Raw genomic sequence first — 19,091 nt, 5'->3', positions numbered from 1 at the left:
GGGAGAGAGAGAGAGAGAGAGAGACATCAATGTGCGGTTGCTGGGGGCCATGGCCTACAATCTAGGCATGTGCCCTGACTGGGAATTGAACCTGCGATGCCTGGTTCTCAGCCCGCGCTCAATCCACTAAGCTATGCCAGCCAGGATGTTTTTCAAATAGATTTCTAGTTTCTTGCTCTTTCTCTTCTTCTGGCTCCCCTATGATATGAATGTTGGACCTCTTGAAGTTGTCCCATGGGCTGCTTATACTATCCTCATTGTTTTGGATTCTTTTTTTCATCTTGTTGTTCTGATTGGTTGTTTTTTGGTTCCGTGTTTCAAATCATTGATTTGATTCTTGGCTTCATCCACTCTACTGTTGTTTCCCTGTAAATTGTTTTTTATTTCATTAGTGTAGCCTTCATTCCTGGCTGGATCTTTTTTATGCTGCTGAGGTCCTCACTGTGTCCACTAAGCATTTTTATAGCCACTGTTTTGAACTCTGCATTTGATAGATTGCTTATTTCCATCTCATTTAGTCCTTTTTCTGGAGTTTTTATCTGTTTTTTCTTTTGGGCCATGTTTCTTTGTCTCCTCGTTTTGGCAGCCTCCCTGTGTTTGTTTCTATGTATTAGGTAGAGCTGCTTTGATTCTGTGTCTTGGTAGTGTAGAGGTGTCCTGTAGGGTCCAGTGCCACAGCCTCCCCATTACCCACGCTGAGTACTCAAGGTGAATCTTCTGTGTGGGTTAAGTACATCCTCCTCTTGTAGTTGAGCCTTGGTTGCTGTTGACAGATCAATGGGAGGGTTTTACCCAGGCAGTCAGCTGCAGCTATTGGCTGTGACTAGTCCCCACCAACCTCTGCCCTCCATGGAGGATCAACTGTGCAAGGGCAGGGTAGTGGTGCTCTAATGTGGTCTGTAGCTGACCAGTGGGTATGCTGACCCTGTGGTTTCCCAGGTGATGCAGGCCAAGGTCAGCCCCCATCTGTGTTCTGCCCAGGGCCACACTGCCTGAGCTATAAAGCAGTCTGAGATGGCTGCTAGTTGTGCTGGGCTTGGAGATTCCCAGGTGAAGCCATGTTGTGAGTCTAGGCTGGCTGCTGCTGGTGCTGGGCCTGGGGCTCACTGAGGCCAGCTGTTTGCTTGAGAGGATTCAGGAAGTTGTATGAGCTAATACCAGCCATTCATATGGAAAAGCAGCTTGGGTGAGCCCACAAGTTGGGTGGGATAGAGTCTCTGGGAATCTCCAAGGCAGGTCAAACAGTGTTAGCCAAGTTGATGGAGTCCCGGATATGGCATGAGCTTGCTAGCTCTTCTGGGGAGGGTTTAGAAAAGGGACAGTGGCATCTGCTCACCTTGATGCTGGACACTTCAGTTCCTCCCTGTATGCCACTCATGCCTTTCAAGCTGTTACCCTGGTGCTGGAGCTCAGAGTGACTGAGTCTGAGTAGGTGAGTCCGTGTGTGGGTTCATTCAGAGGAACTGCTTGGGGCTCCAGCAGTTTCTTTCACTGACTCAATCCCTGCTGGTTTTTGCAGCCATGAGTTGTGGGGACTTATCTTCCTGGCACTAGAACCCTGGGCAGGGGGGCCTAGTGTGGGGCTGGGACTCCTCACTCCCAAGGTATCCCTCTCAAATTTTTATCCATCACATCTGGGTGAGGGACCAGCCCATTCTGTGTCCGCACCCCTCCTACCATTCTGGATGGATGTGGTTTCTGTAATTCTGTAGTTATCAGACTTCTGTTCAACTCAATTGCTGATGGTTCTGAGTGATGGTGGTTCTGTATTTTAGTTGTAATTTTGATGTGGTTGTGCAAAGAGAGAGAGCCATGTCTGCGTACGCTGCCGTCTTGACCAGAAGTCATGACACTCGGTATATTTTAAATGATTTACTAATGTTTTTTGAATGTGCCTCCTGTTCCTCTCTCTTCCTCCTCCCCAGACCTGTCCAGTGTGAATGACAGCTCCTTTTCCTGAGTGGTTTTCTTCACTCCCAATGGGAATCGGTTCTGTGACCTGCTTTTCTCTCTCACCATCGATTGGGTTAGCATTTCTGTCTGGGAGCATAAGCCATTTCACAGGATAAAAGAAATCAGTTTCTCTCTGACCTTCTTCAGGCTCCTCCTCAGTAGGTTGAAGACCTGTTCCTTGGTCAGAATTGTTCAGAATGTTAAGTTCCTTTTTCTTTTTAGTCTATGTTCCCCTTTAATAATCATTAGTCTAAATCTTTCTGTTACCTTTTTCCCCAGTATAGGTCAATTGGAGGGGAAAACCCCTCAACTGTATGTCTTTCTCTATGTAATAATTTTTTTTATTAGCCCATTTTTTCTCTCTAGCTGTTTTTGTTTGTAAATTACTTTTATTCTCTATAATCCCCATTTCAGCTCTAACCCAGTTTATTCTCTTCTATAACTGCCTGTTCATTGCCTCTGTATTTTGGACTAAGGCATTCTCATTTCCCCGGGAGTTTAATGCTCATCTTCTCTTACCTTCTTTTTTGGTCTTTCCTCCAGTAAAAGTACTTGTTTTATGTGTTCTCTGCTTTCCAGGTGGTTTTAAGGTCTATATGTACCCATTCAAGGAGCATCAGCTTACCTTAATGCCTACATTTTTATTATTTCCTGTTGCTTTTTCTTTAATAGTTTTTATATTAGGAATTTACATTTGGGGGAATTTGGCAGCTGTTACCTTCTATGTTAAAGCTGGCAGTTCTTCAGCAGTCTGCTCAGTTCCAAGCTGAGTGCTGGGGGCACAGAGAGGTAGGGCACTTGTGTTTTTTAATCTCTTGCTGAGAGTGTGATTTGGATGGAGCTTGTAGAATCAGTGCCCCAGGAAGGATGCTAGCTATTACTGCAATGTGTCGGGCACTGTTCTAAGTTGATGGCGCACATTGCCGGCAATCCTGTGAAGCAGATTCTATTGTGAATCCAAAACTTACAGATGGGGAAACCAAGGCATACAGCTTCATTTGGTTCATATAACTAATTGGACAAGCTTCTTTCAAAAGTGGTTTTTAACTTAAATTAATTCATAGTTGGTTTGGTATACTTATACTATACAGAGGGTCTGGCACAAATAATACCCCCCCCCCCCTTTAAAAGATTTTATTTATTTATTTTTAGAGCAAGGGCAAGGGAGGGAGAAAGAGAGAGAGAGAAACGTCAGTGTGTGGTTGCCTCTTGTGCGGCACCCCCACCTGGAACCTGGCCCACAACCCAGGCATGTGCACTGATTGAGAATCGAACCAGTGACCCTTTGGTTTGCAAACCAGTGCTCAAGCCACTGAGCCACACCAGCCAGGGCTATAACACCCCTTTTTTATTACACAACCTTTTATTACAAAATCATAAGCATGTAATTCAGTAACATAACAATATCACACTCAAGCACACCATGTGACTTTTTAGGTGAAATGTTCAAATTAAAAACTATAAATTAGTACAGCCATGTTATCACCCTACCAGCCACACTCAAGCAGGCCTTACTTCTGCCAGACCCTGTATTTCTACATGCATAGAAGCTCCCCTTTGCTTTATGGACTGTATCTTTCCAAACTGTTTTTCTGTGCAGTTTTATCTCTGTGTAATTGTAATAACTGTGCTACCCAGATGAAGCACCTGGTGCCTAGAAGGGAAAAACTCTGGTATGTTGGTACATAATCCCCATAGGGACATCTCAGTAAGATGGTACTCAGGCCCCTTGGATGTAGGTAACTCTTACATAAAAGCCTTAAAAACTGTATAAAAGCAAAGGAAACGTTAGCTTGCTCATATTCCTGGAAGTTAGTTAACTCCAGATCTCACAGAGTAGCTTTGTCATGGGCCTAGTCCCTTTGGGTTAGGGTTCAAATTTCAAATTAATTTCCTTTCCTCTGCTAATTTAGAACAAAAAGGTTTGTTCTAAATTAGAACAAAAGGTTTAGAACAAAAGGTTTGACCTTTTTATTCTGAGATTTTTTTTCTTCCATCCTTTTGTATAGCTAAAAATTCAGGTGGCTGCAAAGGCTGTCTTTGAAGGCTTCACGGAAGGCGAGCTCACGTTCCAGCCTACGTATAAGTATGACACTGGTTCCGACGAGTGGGACACCAGGTGGGTCAGGGGCTGCCTCAGAGGGTCGAGCAAATGGAAACCCTGAAATTAGGGAAGCACCTGCCCTCGTGGGCCTAAAGAAGAAGATAGGTTTACTGTGACTTCTTCCCCATGTTTGGTACTTGGGTTAAACCTTTTCTCTCAGTATCTGTTCATTAAGCAGCCTGCCTTCCTCCATTTTTTTTTTTTTTTACTGCCTTTTCCTTTGTTTCTTAATAATTTTTGTGACTGATTTACTTTTATGCTATGCTTACGGTGCATGATAGTTCATATAGTAGTGCCTATGGTATACCATGCCCTATTCGATACATTTTACTTGTATTATCTCATTTAATATTCTCATTTTCTAGGTCAGGGAACTGAGGCATAGAAAAATTTAAGAGTGTTCCAAGCAGGCAAATGTAGAGCCAGGATTTGAACCCAGGCAGTAGGAATTCAGAGCCTGTTTTGACCACCATTTTTTCAGAATCATAGAGTACTTACTGTCAGATTACCTTTTGACTCTCACCTCATCCCCATAGGAGGCTAAAGAGCAGGGAATCATTCTGAACAGTGTTTTGGATGATCCACGGAATATGTGTTATCTCTTGGTGTGCCCGAATTGCTCCTGCCCCCTCAGATCTGTGGGGCTGTGGGGACCTGCGGGCTCTGCCCTGTCACTCCCTAGCCGAGACGGGGTGCTGGCTAGGCAGTGCGTGCCGCTGTGCCTGTGACGGCCCCGGTCTGGACTTTGCATTTCAGTGAGAAGTGTCGTGCTCCTGCCTGGTGTGACCGGATCCTCTGGAAAGGGAAGAACATTACTCAGCTGAGTTACCAGAGCCACATGGCCCTGAAGACCAGTGACCACAAGCCTGTCAGCTCAGAGTTTGACATTGGGGTAGGTGGGCTGCTGGTGCCATTGTAATGGTTTCATAGGGCATAGCAGGTCCTCACAACCAAGTCCACTTTCATCTTTCTGGCATCGTCTTCCTCCCTTGAATGTGATGTAGCTCCTTTAAAAGTTGTTTTAATTTCAGTCTACAGCCAAATCATGCAGCATGCACCTAATCTTGTCTGGTCTCTGAAAAATTGTTTTAATTTCACTTTAATTCATGATTGCTTTGGCATACTACTACTGTATGTTTCTGTATACACAGAAGTTTCTCTTACTGTTTAGACTTTTTCCAGACCTTTTCCCCTGCATTTACAAATGTGTGTCGGTATTTTATATATAACATAGAAGAGGATGTTTTTAGAGGATGTTTTTCCTTTTTTGTGAAGGAGATCATATTGTGCATATTGTTCTGAGAACATTTTTTTCCCTACTAATTATGTCTTAGGAGATCTTTATATGACACTAAAGATAGAGCTTCTCTCCTCAACTGGCGACCTTTTGTTTTGTCGGATGACACCCAAGCAGCTGAGCCACACTAGCCGGGGCCACTCCTTATTATTTTTATTTTAAAAACTTTTGATTTATTTATCCTCACCCGAGGACATGCTTATTGATTTTAAAGACAGGGGAAGGAAAGAAGAGACAGGGAGACAAACATTGATGTGAGAGAAACATTGATGTGAGAGACAAACATGGATTGGTTGGCTCTCATACACGCCTTGACCTGGGCTGAACCCATAACCCAGGTATGTGCCCTGAGCAGGAATCAAACTTGTGACCTTTTGGTTTATGGGATGATGCTCCAACCAATTAAGCCACACTGGCCAAGGCCCTCTTTATTATTTTTAAAGGCTGCAAAATGTTCCACAGTATGGATGAACCCTAATGTATATACTCATGATCATTTAAGTTGTTCCCAAAGTTTTGCTAGTATATACAGTACTGTGGTGACCACCCTGCACATACATTTTTGTGTACCAGTGTGAGTTTCTATAGAGTGAAATTCCTAGAGGTAAAATTAGTGGTTCAATGAAAAAATATATTTTAAATTTATTCGATTTTGCTAAGTTATCCTACCAACAGTTTTTACCATTTTACACTTCTGCCAGCCATGTATGAGCTTATTTTCCCACACCCTGGCTGATATTGGGTTTTAGCAATCTTTTAAATTTCTACCAACGCAGTGAACCAATAGGAAAAGATATTTCATTATTTCAGATCACATCTCCCTGGTTACTGCTGAAGTTGAACATCTTTTCATTTATTCCCTTTTGCATCTCTTCTTCAGTGACTTGTGTTTCTTCATATTACCAGTTCTCAGGGGTGCCAGTAGAGGCATATCGGCATCCACGAGGGTGTGGGTAATTTGAAAAAAAGCCTAATGAATATTATAATTAAAGTTCTATTATTGGAAAGTGACAAAAATTAAATTTATAATTCAAAATACAGAAGGGAAAACCTGACAAAATCTTGGTTGGTGGAGCACAGGTTTAGAAAGCTTGAGAAATGCTATTTTTTAAAATGCCACTTTAAATCAAAGTTTCTAGAGAAGTTTTTCACTGCAGGCCTTTTGGCAGCAGCAAGCAAAGTGGAGCCAGACACCGAGCATCTCCCTGCCTGGTCTCGAGACCGAGGAGAACCGCCAACCAGGCTTTCACTCCACATCTTCCTCTGCCTCCGCGAGACCCTTCTGTGTGTACTGTTAACTGGGTTCTTTGTGGATTAATTACATGTGTTTAGTCTTACTCTCTGTATTGCTGTCTGTTTCCCAATGCCGGAATGTCCTCTAGCTGAGGAAGAGGAAATGGGCACCAGTCCTGATGCTCAGTCTCTGATGTTTCCTTCCAGGTGAGGGTTAAAGATGAAGACCTGTACCGGAAGACGCTGGAGGAGATTGTTCGCTCCCTGGATAAGATGGAGAATGCCAACATCCCCTCTGTGTCTCTCTCCAAGCGAGAGGTAGGAAGGAGACGTTAAGAATGTCAGCATCAGGCTCTGCTCTTCATAGAGCTTACATCTCCTGTGCTCAGGCTCAGAATTCCAGCAGGTGCCCAAGGCCTACTGGACTCTAGTCTTTCTTGATAGGCTACTTCTAGGGGAGGGGAGGCTGATGATGCTAGCTGGGAAGAGAGGGGTTGTTGGTTTAGATTATGTTCATCTCCTGATCTTCTGAACCAGGAGTCTTTAACCTTTTGTGGCTCATATACTTCACCCACATTTGGGCCATCTATGTGTTAAATAATGGCATGGGTGATCCAAAATGTGTTGTGTTTGATTTTGGTAAAACTGCTGTGCATTCTTTCATTGCGTTTGTCTTCCGACTGATGCTTTCTTTGAGGTTAAATTGAGTCTGAATTTCTTGGGTGTGCATGAGTTGATGGTAGAGAAAGCAGTTTAGAAAAGCAGTGGGCAGTGGGAGGAGTAAAGTTAGGGCCAAGGATTTGTCATGAAAGGGCCACAGTGTACATCATTCAGAATGGACAATACCAAGAAGTCAGTCAAGTGGGGATTTACAGTGAAAGTATTTTTAATATCTTCGATGTCCAGCTGCTTGGAAGGATAAGCTTGGTCTTCCTGTTTGGGGTAGAATTTGTGAAGGGTGTTTTGGAGATGGTTTTTGGGTATAGAAGATGTAAACATAGGTTACTTCAGGAAATTTATTTCTAAAACAATATGAGTTCTTTGAGTTTTGGCGTTTCTGGGTTAAACATAGACAAATGGTCATTAGTGGTAGTTGTGACCTCCCAGGTAAATACTTAGAGCAGAAATTATGATTTGAAAGAGGTGGTCCTTCATTTTCTTTCCAGAAAGGGCAGGGATCGCCCAGCTGGGCGTTTGGACAGGTTGCCGGGAAGAGCGCGCTGGCCTGACAGGTGCCGGGCTTGTTCCCAGTTCTGTTTTCAGGATGTGAAGTACATGCAGCTGCAAGTGGAATCCTTCACCATTCTTAATGGACAAGTGCCCTGTCAGTTCGAGTTCATCAACAAGCCTGACGAAGAGTCTTACTGTAAGCCGTGGCTGAATGTCAACCCCAGCAGAGGGTTCCTCCTGCCAGGTGAGGCCTCTGTTTCCAGGCGCCAGGTTACTGATTTGGGGGACACTCTACCCTATCTCTGCTCACTTCCCAGATATAAGTTTTTTGTTTCTTAGCGTTTTGTCATCTGCTTGAAACTTTTGAAAAGTCCTTGGACGAGTCACCCATAAATAAAATATAAAATAGTGAAGAGCGTGAGTTCTGCTTCAGAAGCATTCTCAGTCATGTGTTTGTTCCATCATTTCACAGAAGGAAAAAACCTGAGATTCCTGTGATTCAGGAGCTGCTGTTAAAAGAACCATTTTCACTCTCTGCCTGAGTGAAATCACCTCCCAAGTATCTGCTCTTATGGGGAAGGATAACGGGGTGGTAATCCAGAAATTACATCTGACCCTGTAACTTCTCCTTTGTTCTACATTGTGCTGTGTAGCAGCGGAATTAAGCCTGTTTTGTGGACAGTTCATAGGCTGACAGTTTCATTGTATTTTCTACTGGATCAGGTGTCTTCACCTGACCTTGCTCAGGGCAGGCTCTTTGATCCCTGCCCTCGTAGTGTAGTAATAATTTCTAGTTGAGCTCTGCTACTTAGAACTTGAAGTTTGTAGTTTGGTGGTTGTTTTCATATTCCCCCTTGGACTATGAACTCTGTTCATGTGTCTCCTCAGTGCTAAGCACATAAATACTTTTTGGTTGGCTCTTATTCCCTCTTTTTTTCCTTTCCCCAGCCCTTTAAACCTGGCTCTCTTTCCCCTCTGTCTCCGTTCCCCCCTTTCTCTCAGCCTCTTACCAGCCAACATTACTTTTTAAATTTTTCTTCAGAATCTTCCATTGAGATTGAATTGGAGGTGTTTGTAAATAAGACCATGGCTACGAAGCTCAACTCGGGTGAAGATAAAATTGAGGACATTCTCGTTTTGCACTTGGACAGGGGAAAAGATTACTTTTTGTCTGTGTCTGGGAACTACCTGCCCAGCTGTTTCGGAACTCCCATTCATACACTGTGCTACATGAGGGAGCCGATCTTGGACCTGCCGCTTGAAACTGTCAGAGAGCTGGTGAGTTATCTGCCACAAGGAAACATCTGCTACTGTGCAGTGACCAAGCCAGTCACACTCCCCGGGGACCTGAGGATTCTTCAGCCTCCCTCAAGCTGGCTTACTGTGTCAGCTATGTATTGCCCTGTAACAAACCACCCTGAAATTTTAATGGTTGAAAGCAACAAGTAATTGTTTCTCCTGACTCTCTGAGTCTCCCCTGTGTCCCTGCTGCCCGTCTTGCTCAGGCTCATTTGTGCAGTTGTAATCAGAATGTGGCAGATTTTGAGACCAGCTCAGATTTCAAGGGCGGGAAGAGACCCCATCACTTGATAGGAACAGCTGTGAAATATTGTAGCCATGCTTTTCAGTCATTCATACATAGTGCATTAGAGAAACTCAGCCAGGGATATGATGTAGTGAAGGTTCCCTGGCCCATGATCTCACTCCTTTTTTTTCTGGTTTTAATCATTACTTGGTAGTATCTTGTCCCAAACTTAATTTTCTGAGATCTCAGAGCTTCCTATGGAGACAGTTCTAATACAAGGGAACTAGTTTGGAGCAGCTTTATGGTAATATGTATGCTCCTCCGACCCATGCATTCTTTTATTTTGGTACCCTTGAACACCATCCTCTCCATTATATAGATGAAATCAGAGGCCCCGTAAGGAGAGTGATCTGTCACAGGTAACATGGCAAGTTAACACTGGTCCTGGACCTTGCATTCGGGTTTGAGACCCCCAAGTCTGTGCTCTTTTTCCACTGGACCACGCTGCCTTTTAGTTCTGACAGTGAAATGGTATAGGCAGGGTTTTTTTTTCCCTTAGAAGTTGATGCGTATTTCACCTGACTCATTGACATTTCTTGCTATAATCCACTCCCAATTCTCAAAAATCACCTTATACTTTGTACCACCTAATTTCATTTTTGACTGTTAAATGTTGGTTTAGGGGCATTGAAATGCTTCCCTTCTTCCACGGGTTTCTTGTCCCCACCTCATGTGTTGTCCTAAAGCCAGCCTGGCACAGGTTCAATGGGTGGGGCTTCTTACGCTTTTTACTTCTTTCCAGACTCTGATGCCGCTCTGGACTGAAGATGATGGCAGCCAGTTGGAGAAGCCCATGGAAATCCCTAAAGAACTCTGGATGATGGTTGATTACCTGTACCGAAATGCTGTCCAGCAGGTGGGTGATGGTTATGCAGTCAGACCTGACTGAAGCCAGGCTGCCTTGAGAACCAGCATCAGTCCCAACGAGTCTGGCATAAGAAGCATTTACTCCAGAGAACCTGTGGAAAGCTGTTCCTCCCACAGGGAATGAATGAGGGATAAATAGGTGCCTGTTTTACACCCTTGTGGGGTGGTGATATTACACAGAATACTTGATTACCTCCAAGGGAAGCCACCTTACATAGGATGGCTTTCCCAGTGCAGTGTGCTCCCTCCCCTGGCCTCTGGGGTCACCTGGGTAGAAAGCCATCTGGAGACTTCTCAGGCTGGTAGCCTGCTCTCCTTTTGAGGAACCCGCCCCAGATTCCGGAAATGGGAGGGACTAACTTGTTGTCAAGCCAGACAGAGGCTGGAGACCAGGTGGAATTCCCAGGCCATGAGTCAGGAGGCCTGATTGCTAGAGTGACTTGGGCAAACTTCATGAAATCAGATGGGCCAGTTTCACGGATTCATTTATATAGGTCCTAGGGAGACAGAGCAACATATATTGTTGTGATACTCTTTTCACTTTTTTCCTTCACGTTTATTGAGTGTGTTACAATGTTCCAAACCTCATCCTAAGTGTTTTACAGCTTGGTCAAGGTCCCAAAGCTGATAAATGGGCAGGATTGGGATTGGAACCCAGCATGTCTGGCTATAGAAGTCACATTCCTAAGTACCATGCTTTTCTGCCTTCTCTGTGGAGTTCTTCCCCAGTGTAACTTTTGAGTGATACATATAATATGGTCATTATTAACACAGTTGGATGGCATTAAGTCATTTTATAAAACACATAAATATAAAGTCCCTTAGGACTACCAGAAATACCTTTATTGCCATAAATATTGTTTTCATAAAGCAATGAGCTTAGTTCTATTCATCTTATAAATGATAGAATTTCTTCATATTTTTCTTTTTCTGGTTAATCCCTCTATAATAAATAGTACAGGAAACATAGCTACTTTTAAGTTTTCCCTTAGCCTGGATCTTGCTGTTGTATGGTATGCCCCACCCATAGTTTTATAAGAGATGTCTTATCATTCTAAAGACCTGTTGTGGGAACATGCCTGGGAAGGCCTGCAGATGAGTTAGCCACACCAGCCTCAATAAGATTGTCTGCCAGGGCGGCTCAGAGGCCTCACGACACTGCTTCTTTTTGTTCTCTGCTGGCACTTGTATTTCTAGGTCAGGAAATCATTGCCGATTTTCTGAGAATGTAATTACTTTGTGACTTTCTTCCCTTTTATAGGAAGATCTGTTTCAACAGCCAGGCCTGCGGTTGGAATTTGAGAAAATCAGGGACTCTTTGGATACTGGAATGACTGATACCCTCGATATCCTCTGTATCCTTTGTGTGTGTGTGTAACAGAGGTGAGAGAAAGGAAAGAATAATATTTTAAGGCTCAAAATCAGATATTGTGTCCTCAGCTACCATGTTTTTCTTTCTTAAAGTTTGCACAGAGAAGACTCTGCAACTTTAAGTAGCCAATATAGTAGGAGCTCAGGAGGGCCCAACTAAGCTGACAAAGGGCTTGGCCCCTTCAGGCTATCAGGCAGGCAGCACTTCTGGCGTGTGCTTGTTCCTGGGCCTTTTCCTAATCATGGGCAGCAGCATCACCTGTTCCTTAACGATGGGCCAAAAGCCATTAACAATCATTCTGTAGCTGAAGCCTTGCTGCTTTTCCTGGAGAGCCTGCCAGAGCCCGTCATCTGTTACAGCGCGTATCACAACTGCTTGGAGTGTTCTGGCAACTACACAGCAAGTAAACAGGTGAGGGGAAGCGTTGAGTATCAGCATACACATGTTGTAGCCCCCAGGCTTCGTGGGGCCTGAGGGAGCAGAGTAGTCTCCCAGCCCGTCACATGCAGTGTCTTAGAGACTCAGCTCCTGTATCTTCCCTTCCCAAACCTGTTTTTCCTCTCACGTTCCTTTTTTCTTTTAATGGCATCATACTTAATTGCACTGACTCAGCCCAGAAACCTGAGTCATTTCTGACTCCTACACTTCTCACCTTCTACATGCCCAGTCCCCCTTGATCTATCACCCATCTTTTTCTTCCACTCTCGTTCCACTTTCCTTGGTGCAAGGCCCTGTATTCAGGCTCTCCCTGTGCTGATTTATTTTGAATACTGCCATTAGATGGTGTTCTAAAGCTCTCATCGTGTTACTGTTGGTCAAAGATCATACTTGGCTTTCCATTGCCAATTAATGATTTTTTAAATATTCAAGACTTTCTATGATCCACTCTGCTTGCTCACATATATAACAGGCCATAGAAGGAAAATCTAGAAAACCTGCTAATACTACAGGTCCTAGTTTCTGACCCCACATCTGCTGAATCAGAATCTCTTTGGGAATATATTTTATACAAGCTTCCTAGCTGATTCAGATGTGCAGATAGCTGGAGTCCTCACTGAATTCTAGCCTGATTCAGTCCAGGCTTAGCACCTGTTCAGTTATGCTTCTGCCAACAATGACTTCTCCCAGTATGTTCTGTCTCCTTATCTCACTGTTTTCCTTCTCTTCCCTTGTTTTACACTTTTTTTTTTTTTGTGCTCTAAATACCCTAGTCCTTACCTCTGCAAGTCTAATCTTGTCTTACATTCAAGACCCAACTAAAGCCCTGGCTGGTGTGGCTCAGTGGATTGAGTGCCAGCCTGTGAACCAAAAAAATGGTTTCTTAAGTTGTATTTAAAAAACCCAAGATTTTACTTATTTATTTTTAGAGAGGGGGGGAAGGGAAGGAGAGAAGGAGAGAAACATCAATGTGTGGTTGTCTCTCATGTGCCCCCTACTGGAGACCTGGCCGCAACCCAGGCATGTTCCCTGACTGGGTATCTAACTGGCAACTCTTTGGTTCACAGCCCCACACTCAATCCACTGAGCCACTCCAGCCAGGGCTAAAAAAAATCTTAAAAAAAAAAAAAGACCCAACTAAAATGTCTTCTATTCCCTGTCTTTGGAGAGCACTTAGGTGGAAGTTTGACCTCTAAATCCATGTAGCACTTGATCTGTGCTTCTCTTTTGGCACTTGTGCCAAATGGTACGTAATCAAGGTTTTCTGTGCACAGTTTTACTAATGTACTTGGATCATGTACTCAGTTCCTGGAATAGAGCAGACACGTGACAAATACTTGACTGAATGGAAAGACCAATCCCAATTCTCCCTCTTTCAGGTTATTTCTACTCTCCCCACATTCCACAAAAATGTCTTCTACTACTTGATGGCATTTTTGCAAGAATTGCTGAAAATTTCAGAAAAAAATCATTTGGATCAAAATATTCTAGGTAAGCATCCAAGTACCCGTGGAAAGCATCTCTGCCAACTGAGAGACTCATTATGAGAAATGTGGCTGAGGTAGGTCCTAAGTCCACTGTAATAAAACTGAAGTCTCAAACTCTGGGTACAGTTTACCCTCAAATAGATTTTAAAGCAGAAAATTTGCTTTTGGGCACCCTCCCCCACTCCTAATAGCACAAAGAATTAGTACATTCTTTTGCTGAATCATTTGTTTTCTGTGTTTTTCATGCAGCTAGCATATTTGGCAGCTTACTGCTTCGAAACCCAGCTGGTCACCAAAAGCTTGAAATGGCAGAGAAGAAGAAGGCTCAAGAATTTATTCACCAGTTCCTCTGCAACTCACTCTGAGCCTCTTTGTCTCTTCTCCTATTTCACTGGAGGCAGCCAATTTCCAGCCCTACCTGTTTCAGTTCAGGAATGGCCTTAAAGCTGGCCATTGGAAGCAAGAGGCCACTTGGAAGCAAGAGTGGCAGTGCCTGTTTTGTGAGCCCGGGCCATTTTCCCCTGCCGTGGCTGCCACACTCAGTGCTGCTGGGAGTTGTGAGGACATGAGGAGAAATCCACCACAATAAAACTGACATTCGATGTGCGACTTTAGTTAATTTAACACAGATAGATCTCTATTTTTTTTTTAATTTTAGAAATGTTTAAATAACTGTACTTCTTGTGCTCACTCAGCCTGCCTGCTGAGTATAGTCAGAGCCATCCCCCATAGCCTGGGCTGAGCTTCCCATGGTCAGATATTTGGACACACTGTGGAACTGAAGAGAGAATGAGCTCAACAGTAAGAATGCAAGTGGCAGCTGCTGGATGAACAGGCCACAGCCACCCCAGACACTTCCAGCACGCTGTCTGAGGACATGTGTCCATGCATCTGCAAACCTTCTCCCCTTTCCTACTCGGGTGTGGCACAAGAACTAGGGCTGGCCGCGCAGCCTCTGAGGTCGATACAGTGGCTTGGAAATGAAAATACTGAAGAAATTGGTGTTCTGGTTAAACAAGTGGGATTTTCTGGGCCAGCAAAGCCTCCAACCTGTATATGATTCATCCCCTCTCTCATATGTGTAATATATTTTAATGATAAATGTATTTTTAACAGTGGTTGTTTGCATGTTTTTATCTCTTATTATGAGATGGCAACTCTCTGCAGCTGGACCTTTGCCACTTAAGCATTGGGGCAGCTGGCCGGGGGCCAAAGAGATATTTGCCTGGCGTCCGGTGTGTACAGTCACTATTCACATTTTTCAATTAAGAGATGGTACAGGCATGGCCTGAACCCCTTGACCCCTGATCTAGTTAGTTTCTGGAGTTTGTTGCACTATGAATATTCTCCATAGGAGTAGCTTAGGGGAAAAACAGGCTGTGGGTGCTGGGAGGTTCTAACAGCTAGATCTTCCAGGGATTTAGAAAAGACAGGAGCATAATTAAAGCACAACCAGAATCGCTTCCTGGGACCTGGAACACCACTACTTGGAAGAACTGTAAAAATGTGATTTACAATAGTTACGAGCCAGTCGTGTGACAATGAACGGTTAAAGAAAGGGAGTGGCCAGTAGGTGGCGTACGCTGGCTCCTGCGCGAGTCGGGTTAAGAGCAAACAATCCTCAGCTGGAGAAAAAGTTGGGCGACAGCTCAGCTGGGCACGAGTGTGAGGGAACTGCGCTTCTTACTATGAGAGCGTTACGAGAAGGGCAAGAGGCGGCGGCGAGCTCTGGCTGGGTTTGGGATGCGCCCTAGTTCTGTCACGTGGGTTCAATCTTCCTTTCTTGGGCCCTCCTGCCTATATTAATTAACTCCGATGAGTGATGAGGGAAAGCTGGGGCCACAGAGAAATGGCGGGAGTGTCACAGCCTGATTTGGGATGACTGGTCCTCTCCGTTCCTGTTGTGGTTGCCATGGTGAATGGGGCCAGCACAAGCCGGATTAAGACTAAGGATTAGTGCAGGGGTTCGCTCCCCTTTCCAAGTCCCGCAGGCTCCCGCTGGGCGACAGACCCGGGGGGCGCTTGCCTACGGCCGGTTAGCTCACTGTCAGTCTACGCCTTTTGGTGTCCCGTCCCTCCCGCTCGCCAATTGGATGCTCGAGCTCAGCCCCCACAGTCTCTAAACCAACCAGAAGCGCCAAGAAGAGGCGGAACCGGTATCTCCCTTTTCCTCCGGAAAGCGGAAGCGGAAGTGACGCCCGGGGAAGGTGGGGGCAATCATGGTGCCGCTGGGGAGGGGAGAAGCTGCCGCTGCCGCCGTTGCCGGGAGCCACGGAGGTAAAAGGCGAAACTAGACACTGCTTGGGCTGGGGACTTCCCCGGGGGGCTCGGGACTTAGGCACCCTCCTGAAGCATTTCCCAGTAGAGACCCCAGTCAGGTCGCCATAGGGACCCCACCCCTCCTCCGTTTCCATGGGAATGGGTATCCAGTCCCCCTCCCCTGTTTCCATGGAGACCCGGACGGACCCTGCCCCTCTTCGCCAGGCTTGGAGCCCCCCAACCTGTCTTCAGTTTTTCTGTGTAGCCCAGGCTGGGAGCTGTCCCAGGCAGGCTCCTTTGCCAACCTTCTCTCAGGGGTTCTCTGTTTGTACTCCTCGTTTGCCATCCTCAAATCTCCTGGTCTTGTTTGTTTCGGACAGTTGGTCTCCACGTTGCCGCTGATGGTGCCTGGGCAGCCCAGTGGGGCCCTGGGTACTCCTCTGTCTCCTCGCAGATGCAGCGAAATGTGCATCTGCCGGGTTGCGTAAGCCAGAGCAAGGGGTCGGGCGGTTTCTTCCCGGATCCGATCCCTTGGCCTGTCTCTGGTAACTATCTCTCTCTCGAGCCGCCCCACTACGTAAAAGGTTCACTTTCTAATCCGGAGCAGAGGAGAAAGATAAATTGCAAATCCAGACTGAAAACTAAAAGTGATGCGATTATTTTTAAAATCTCTGTACTGCCTGCCAAACCCACATTTGTAGAATCTCTGTGTTTGCAGGTAAATGAATCAATATTCCAAAACAAGAAAGCTTCAGATTTGGTATTTTTCCCAAGAGAGCATGTCTTCCCAAGTGAGTGTATCTGTAGGTGTTTCATTCATTTAGTTGACTTCTCCTGAATTCCTAGTGTCAGTGTACTGTGCTAGGGACCCCAGAAACAAAAATAAGACTCATCATCCCCTCACTGCAGAGAGCATATGATACCAGCATGGCTGGTGCTGGACACCAGATTGTTTTAGGAGATAAACAGATAAAATGGGTTTCATTAGATATGCCTGATGAGGGATTAGCCCCTCACCCTAGAATCTGAAACATCTGTTCTGGAAAGGAGAAATGAATTCACACTTGTTTCCTCTACTGTTGCTTTAATGTACATTATCTGCTTTCATTCCACATAACTTTGAGAGAACAGGAATTACCAGTCCCACCTTATACGTAATAAAAGTGAGGCATGGAAAATTTCCCCAAGTAGTAAGTGGCAAAGATGGAATTTGTAGGTAGGGGACCCTGCCTTCCAAACTCTGCTCCTTCCTCTGTGGGCTGCACTGCTTCATGGTCTGATTTGGGGCTATATTTGAGTGGGGTTTCCTTACTTTTAAGATATATAGCAACTCAGACTCGTTGCCCCTTTACCCCTTTAATTATTTTTTAATAACCTTCAAATTGTTTGGCAGTAAGGCACATTTGGAAGGTCTTGTGAACTGCTATTTATGACTTCAATTTTTAAAAAAGGCATTACTTTTAAAATGACTTAATGATTTCAAAGTGAAATTTAAAAAGTATTTCCAGGGAAGATGATCTTTCATTGACCTGCCCTTGAATTGAGGGGGTGGGGGTGGGGTGGGAATAGCCCTGTAGTTGCTGAGAAGGTCCCGAGGTCCTGTGGTATGGCTCTAACTTGGGCTTTGTTCTGTTGCAGACAGGTCATTACCTTTCCATTTCTCACAATTGGGCTGAGCACAGTTGAACCATGGGGGAACACAGTCCAGACAACAACATCATCTACTTTGAGGCAGAGGAAGATGAGCTGACCCCCGATGATAAGATGCTCAGGTTTGTGGAGAGAAACGGACTGGTGCCTTCCTCATCTGGAACTGTTTATGATAGGACAACTGTTCTCATTGAGCAGGACCCTGGCACTTTGGAGGATGAAGATGACGATGGACAGTGTGGAGAACACTTGCCTTTTCTAGTAGGGGGTGAAGAGGGCTTTCATCTAATAGATCATGAAGCAATGTCCCAGGGTTATGTGCAACACATTATCTCCCCGGATCAGATTCATTTAACAATTAACCCTGGCTCCACGCCCATGCCAAGAAATATCGAAGGTGCAACGCTCACTCTGCAATCGGAATGTCCAGAAACGAAACGTAAAGAAGTAAGTAAAGCAGCGGGTGAGGGCTCAGTCTGGCTTTTGGAAATGTCCTCATACAGCTCTTGTCGGCAGTTTTAGCCAACAAAGGAGCCCCTGGAATTAGGACCTCCGGTGGCTTTGCTTGTCAGGGACACATATACTTCACGTTTTGTTGTGACTGCTTTCTGGAACTTCTCATTCAAGGCTACGTTGAAATTTGGGCAGTCTGAATTATAATTTTTCATATTTTCCTCCTCACATCACACATAAAATAGAAATTTCACTGAGGTCAATTTATATATCTGATACTGAAATGGCTACATTTGGCTTACCTCGGGATTATATATAAATAATTTGTCTTGGAGATGAGTATCTGCTGGAATATGATTTTTTTTAGTGAATGTTTTATGAATATTAAAGGCTAGCTTTCTTTAAGAAATTCAGACAAGAGACACTATGAGAACAGGTCGTCTAAAATAAGTTTTCATGCTTATATTTAGCTAATGTGAGTAAGGTACTTCATGTCACAGTGATTTGAAAACAAAACCGCAAAGCATTGTACTAGTGGTGATTATTAGAATAAGAGGTGTGATTTAAAGGTAGTGACGTACATTATCCGGGAACTAATTGAAGGCCAATTAGAAAAATATTCTAATCACTGGTAGTTGCAATGCCAGGGACCAAATGTAAAATGTTACCAGACAGACACAGGATAAATTGGCAAAATAGTTTTCTCTTTTCTTGTAATTAAAGGCTTAGAACTGGGGAATTTTATTCGTGGCATATGGATTTTCCTTTAGGATCCTTTCCTTTAGGGCCTTAGGATCTCAGAGCTGGAAGAAGCCCTAAAGAGACCATCTTGTCCGACCTCCCTCCCCAATTCAGGAATCTCTGTAGCATCTCTGACATCCATTCATCTGGTCCGTGCTTGAACACTTCCAGAAAGATGAGAAGACAGTGTTTCACAGTTTGGCCTAATAGCTTTGTTGGCCAGCTCTGATTGTTAGAAAGCTCTTACTTGTATAGAGCCAAAATCTGCCTTCCTGCAGTTGCTGCCCACTCTCTCTAGTTCTGCCTGCCTGAGCAACAGTAAGTCAGACCTTCCTCTCAAGGGACAACCCGTCAGATATTTAAAGATCATGGGTTTCTCTTCATCTTCACCTGTACAGGCTAAACACCTCCATTTATTTAAATATCCCTCCTGTTTCTCATCAGCTGAGTCACCTTTGATTGTATGAATTCCAGTTTTCCTA

At 44.5% G+C, this 19,091-nt stretch overlaps 2 protein-coding genes across 4 annotated transcripts in view; both read left to right on the top strand.

Annotated features, from left to right (window-relative positions):
* Nucleotides 1–14,624, top strand: part of INPP5B (inositol polyphosphate-5-phosphatase B) — a 51,660-nt gene extending 37,036 nt beyond the window's left edge. For both annotated transcript variants that reach the window (XM_045859510.1, XM_045859511.1), the window contains 10 exons: nt 3,963–4,072; nt 4,814–4,949; nt 6,795–6,905; nt 7,839–8,001; nt 8,800–9,035; nt 10,085–10,198; nt 11,471–11,564; nt 11,865–11,992; nt 13,399–13,510; nt 13,756–14,624. In XM_045859510.1, the coding sequence (XP_045715466.1) occupies nt 3,963–4,072; nt 4,814–4,949; nt 6,795–6,905; nt 7,839–8,001; nt 8,800–9,035; nt 10,085–10,198; nt 11,471–11,564; nt 11,865–11,992; nt 13,399–13,510; nt 13,756–13,871 (1,320 nt within the window). In that variant the 3' untranslated portion in view covers nt 13,872–14,624. The remainder of the gene's footprint in view (nt 1–3,962; nt 4,073–4,813; nt 4,950–6,794; nt 6,906–7,838; nt 8,002–8,799; nt 9,036–10,084; nt 10,199–11,470; nt 11,565–11,864; nt 11,993–13,398; nt 13,511–13,755) is intronic.
* Nucleotides 14,625–15,689: 1,065 nt separating this feature from the next.
* The window catches only part of MTF1 (metal regulatory transcription factor 1), a 42,748-nt gene continuing 39,346 nt past the window's right edge, over nt 15,690–19,091 (top strand). For both annotated transcript variants that reach the window (XM_045858469.1, XM_045858468.1), the window contains exons 1-2: nt 15,690–15,783; nt 17,404–17,862. In XM_045858469.1, the coding sequence (XP_045714425.1) occupies nt 17,455–17,862 (408 nt within the window). In that variant the 5' untranslated portion in view covers nt 15,690–15,783; nt 17,404–17,454. The remainder of the gene's footprint in view (nt 15,784–17,403; nt 17,863–19,091) is intronic.

The sequence above is a fragment of the Phyllostomus hastatus genome, unplaced genomic scaffold, assembly GCF_019186645.2.
Source record: "Phyllostomus hastatus isolate PE091 unplaced genomic scaffold, TTU_PhHast_1.1 phas_scaffold_182, whole genome shotgun sequence".
In the NCBI taxonomy this organism is placed as follows: Eukaryota; Metazoa; Chordata; class Mammalia; order Chiroptera; family Phyllostomidae; genus Phyllostomus; species Phyllostomus hastatus.
Note: the sequence above shows the minus strand (reverse complement) of the source record. Positions and strands in the feature narration are given on the sequence as shown.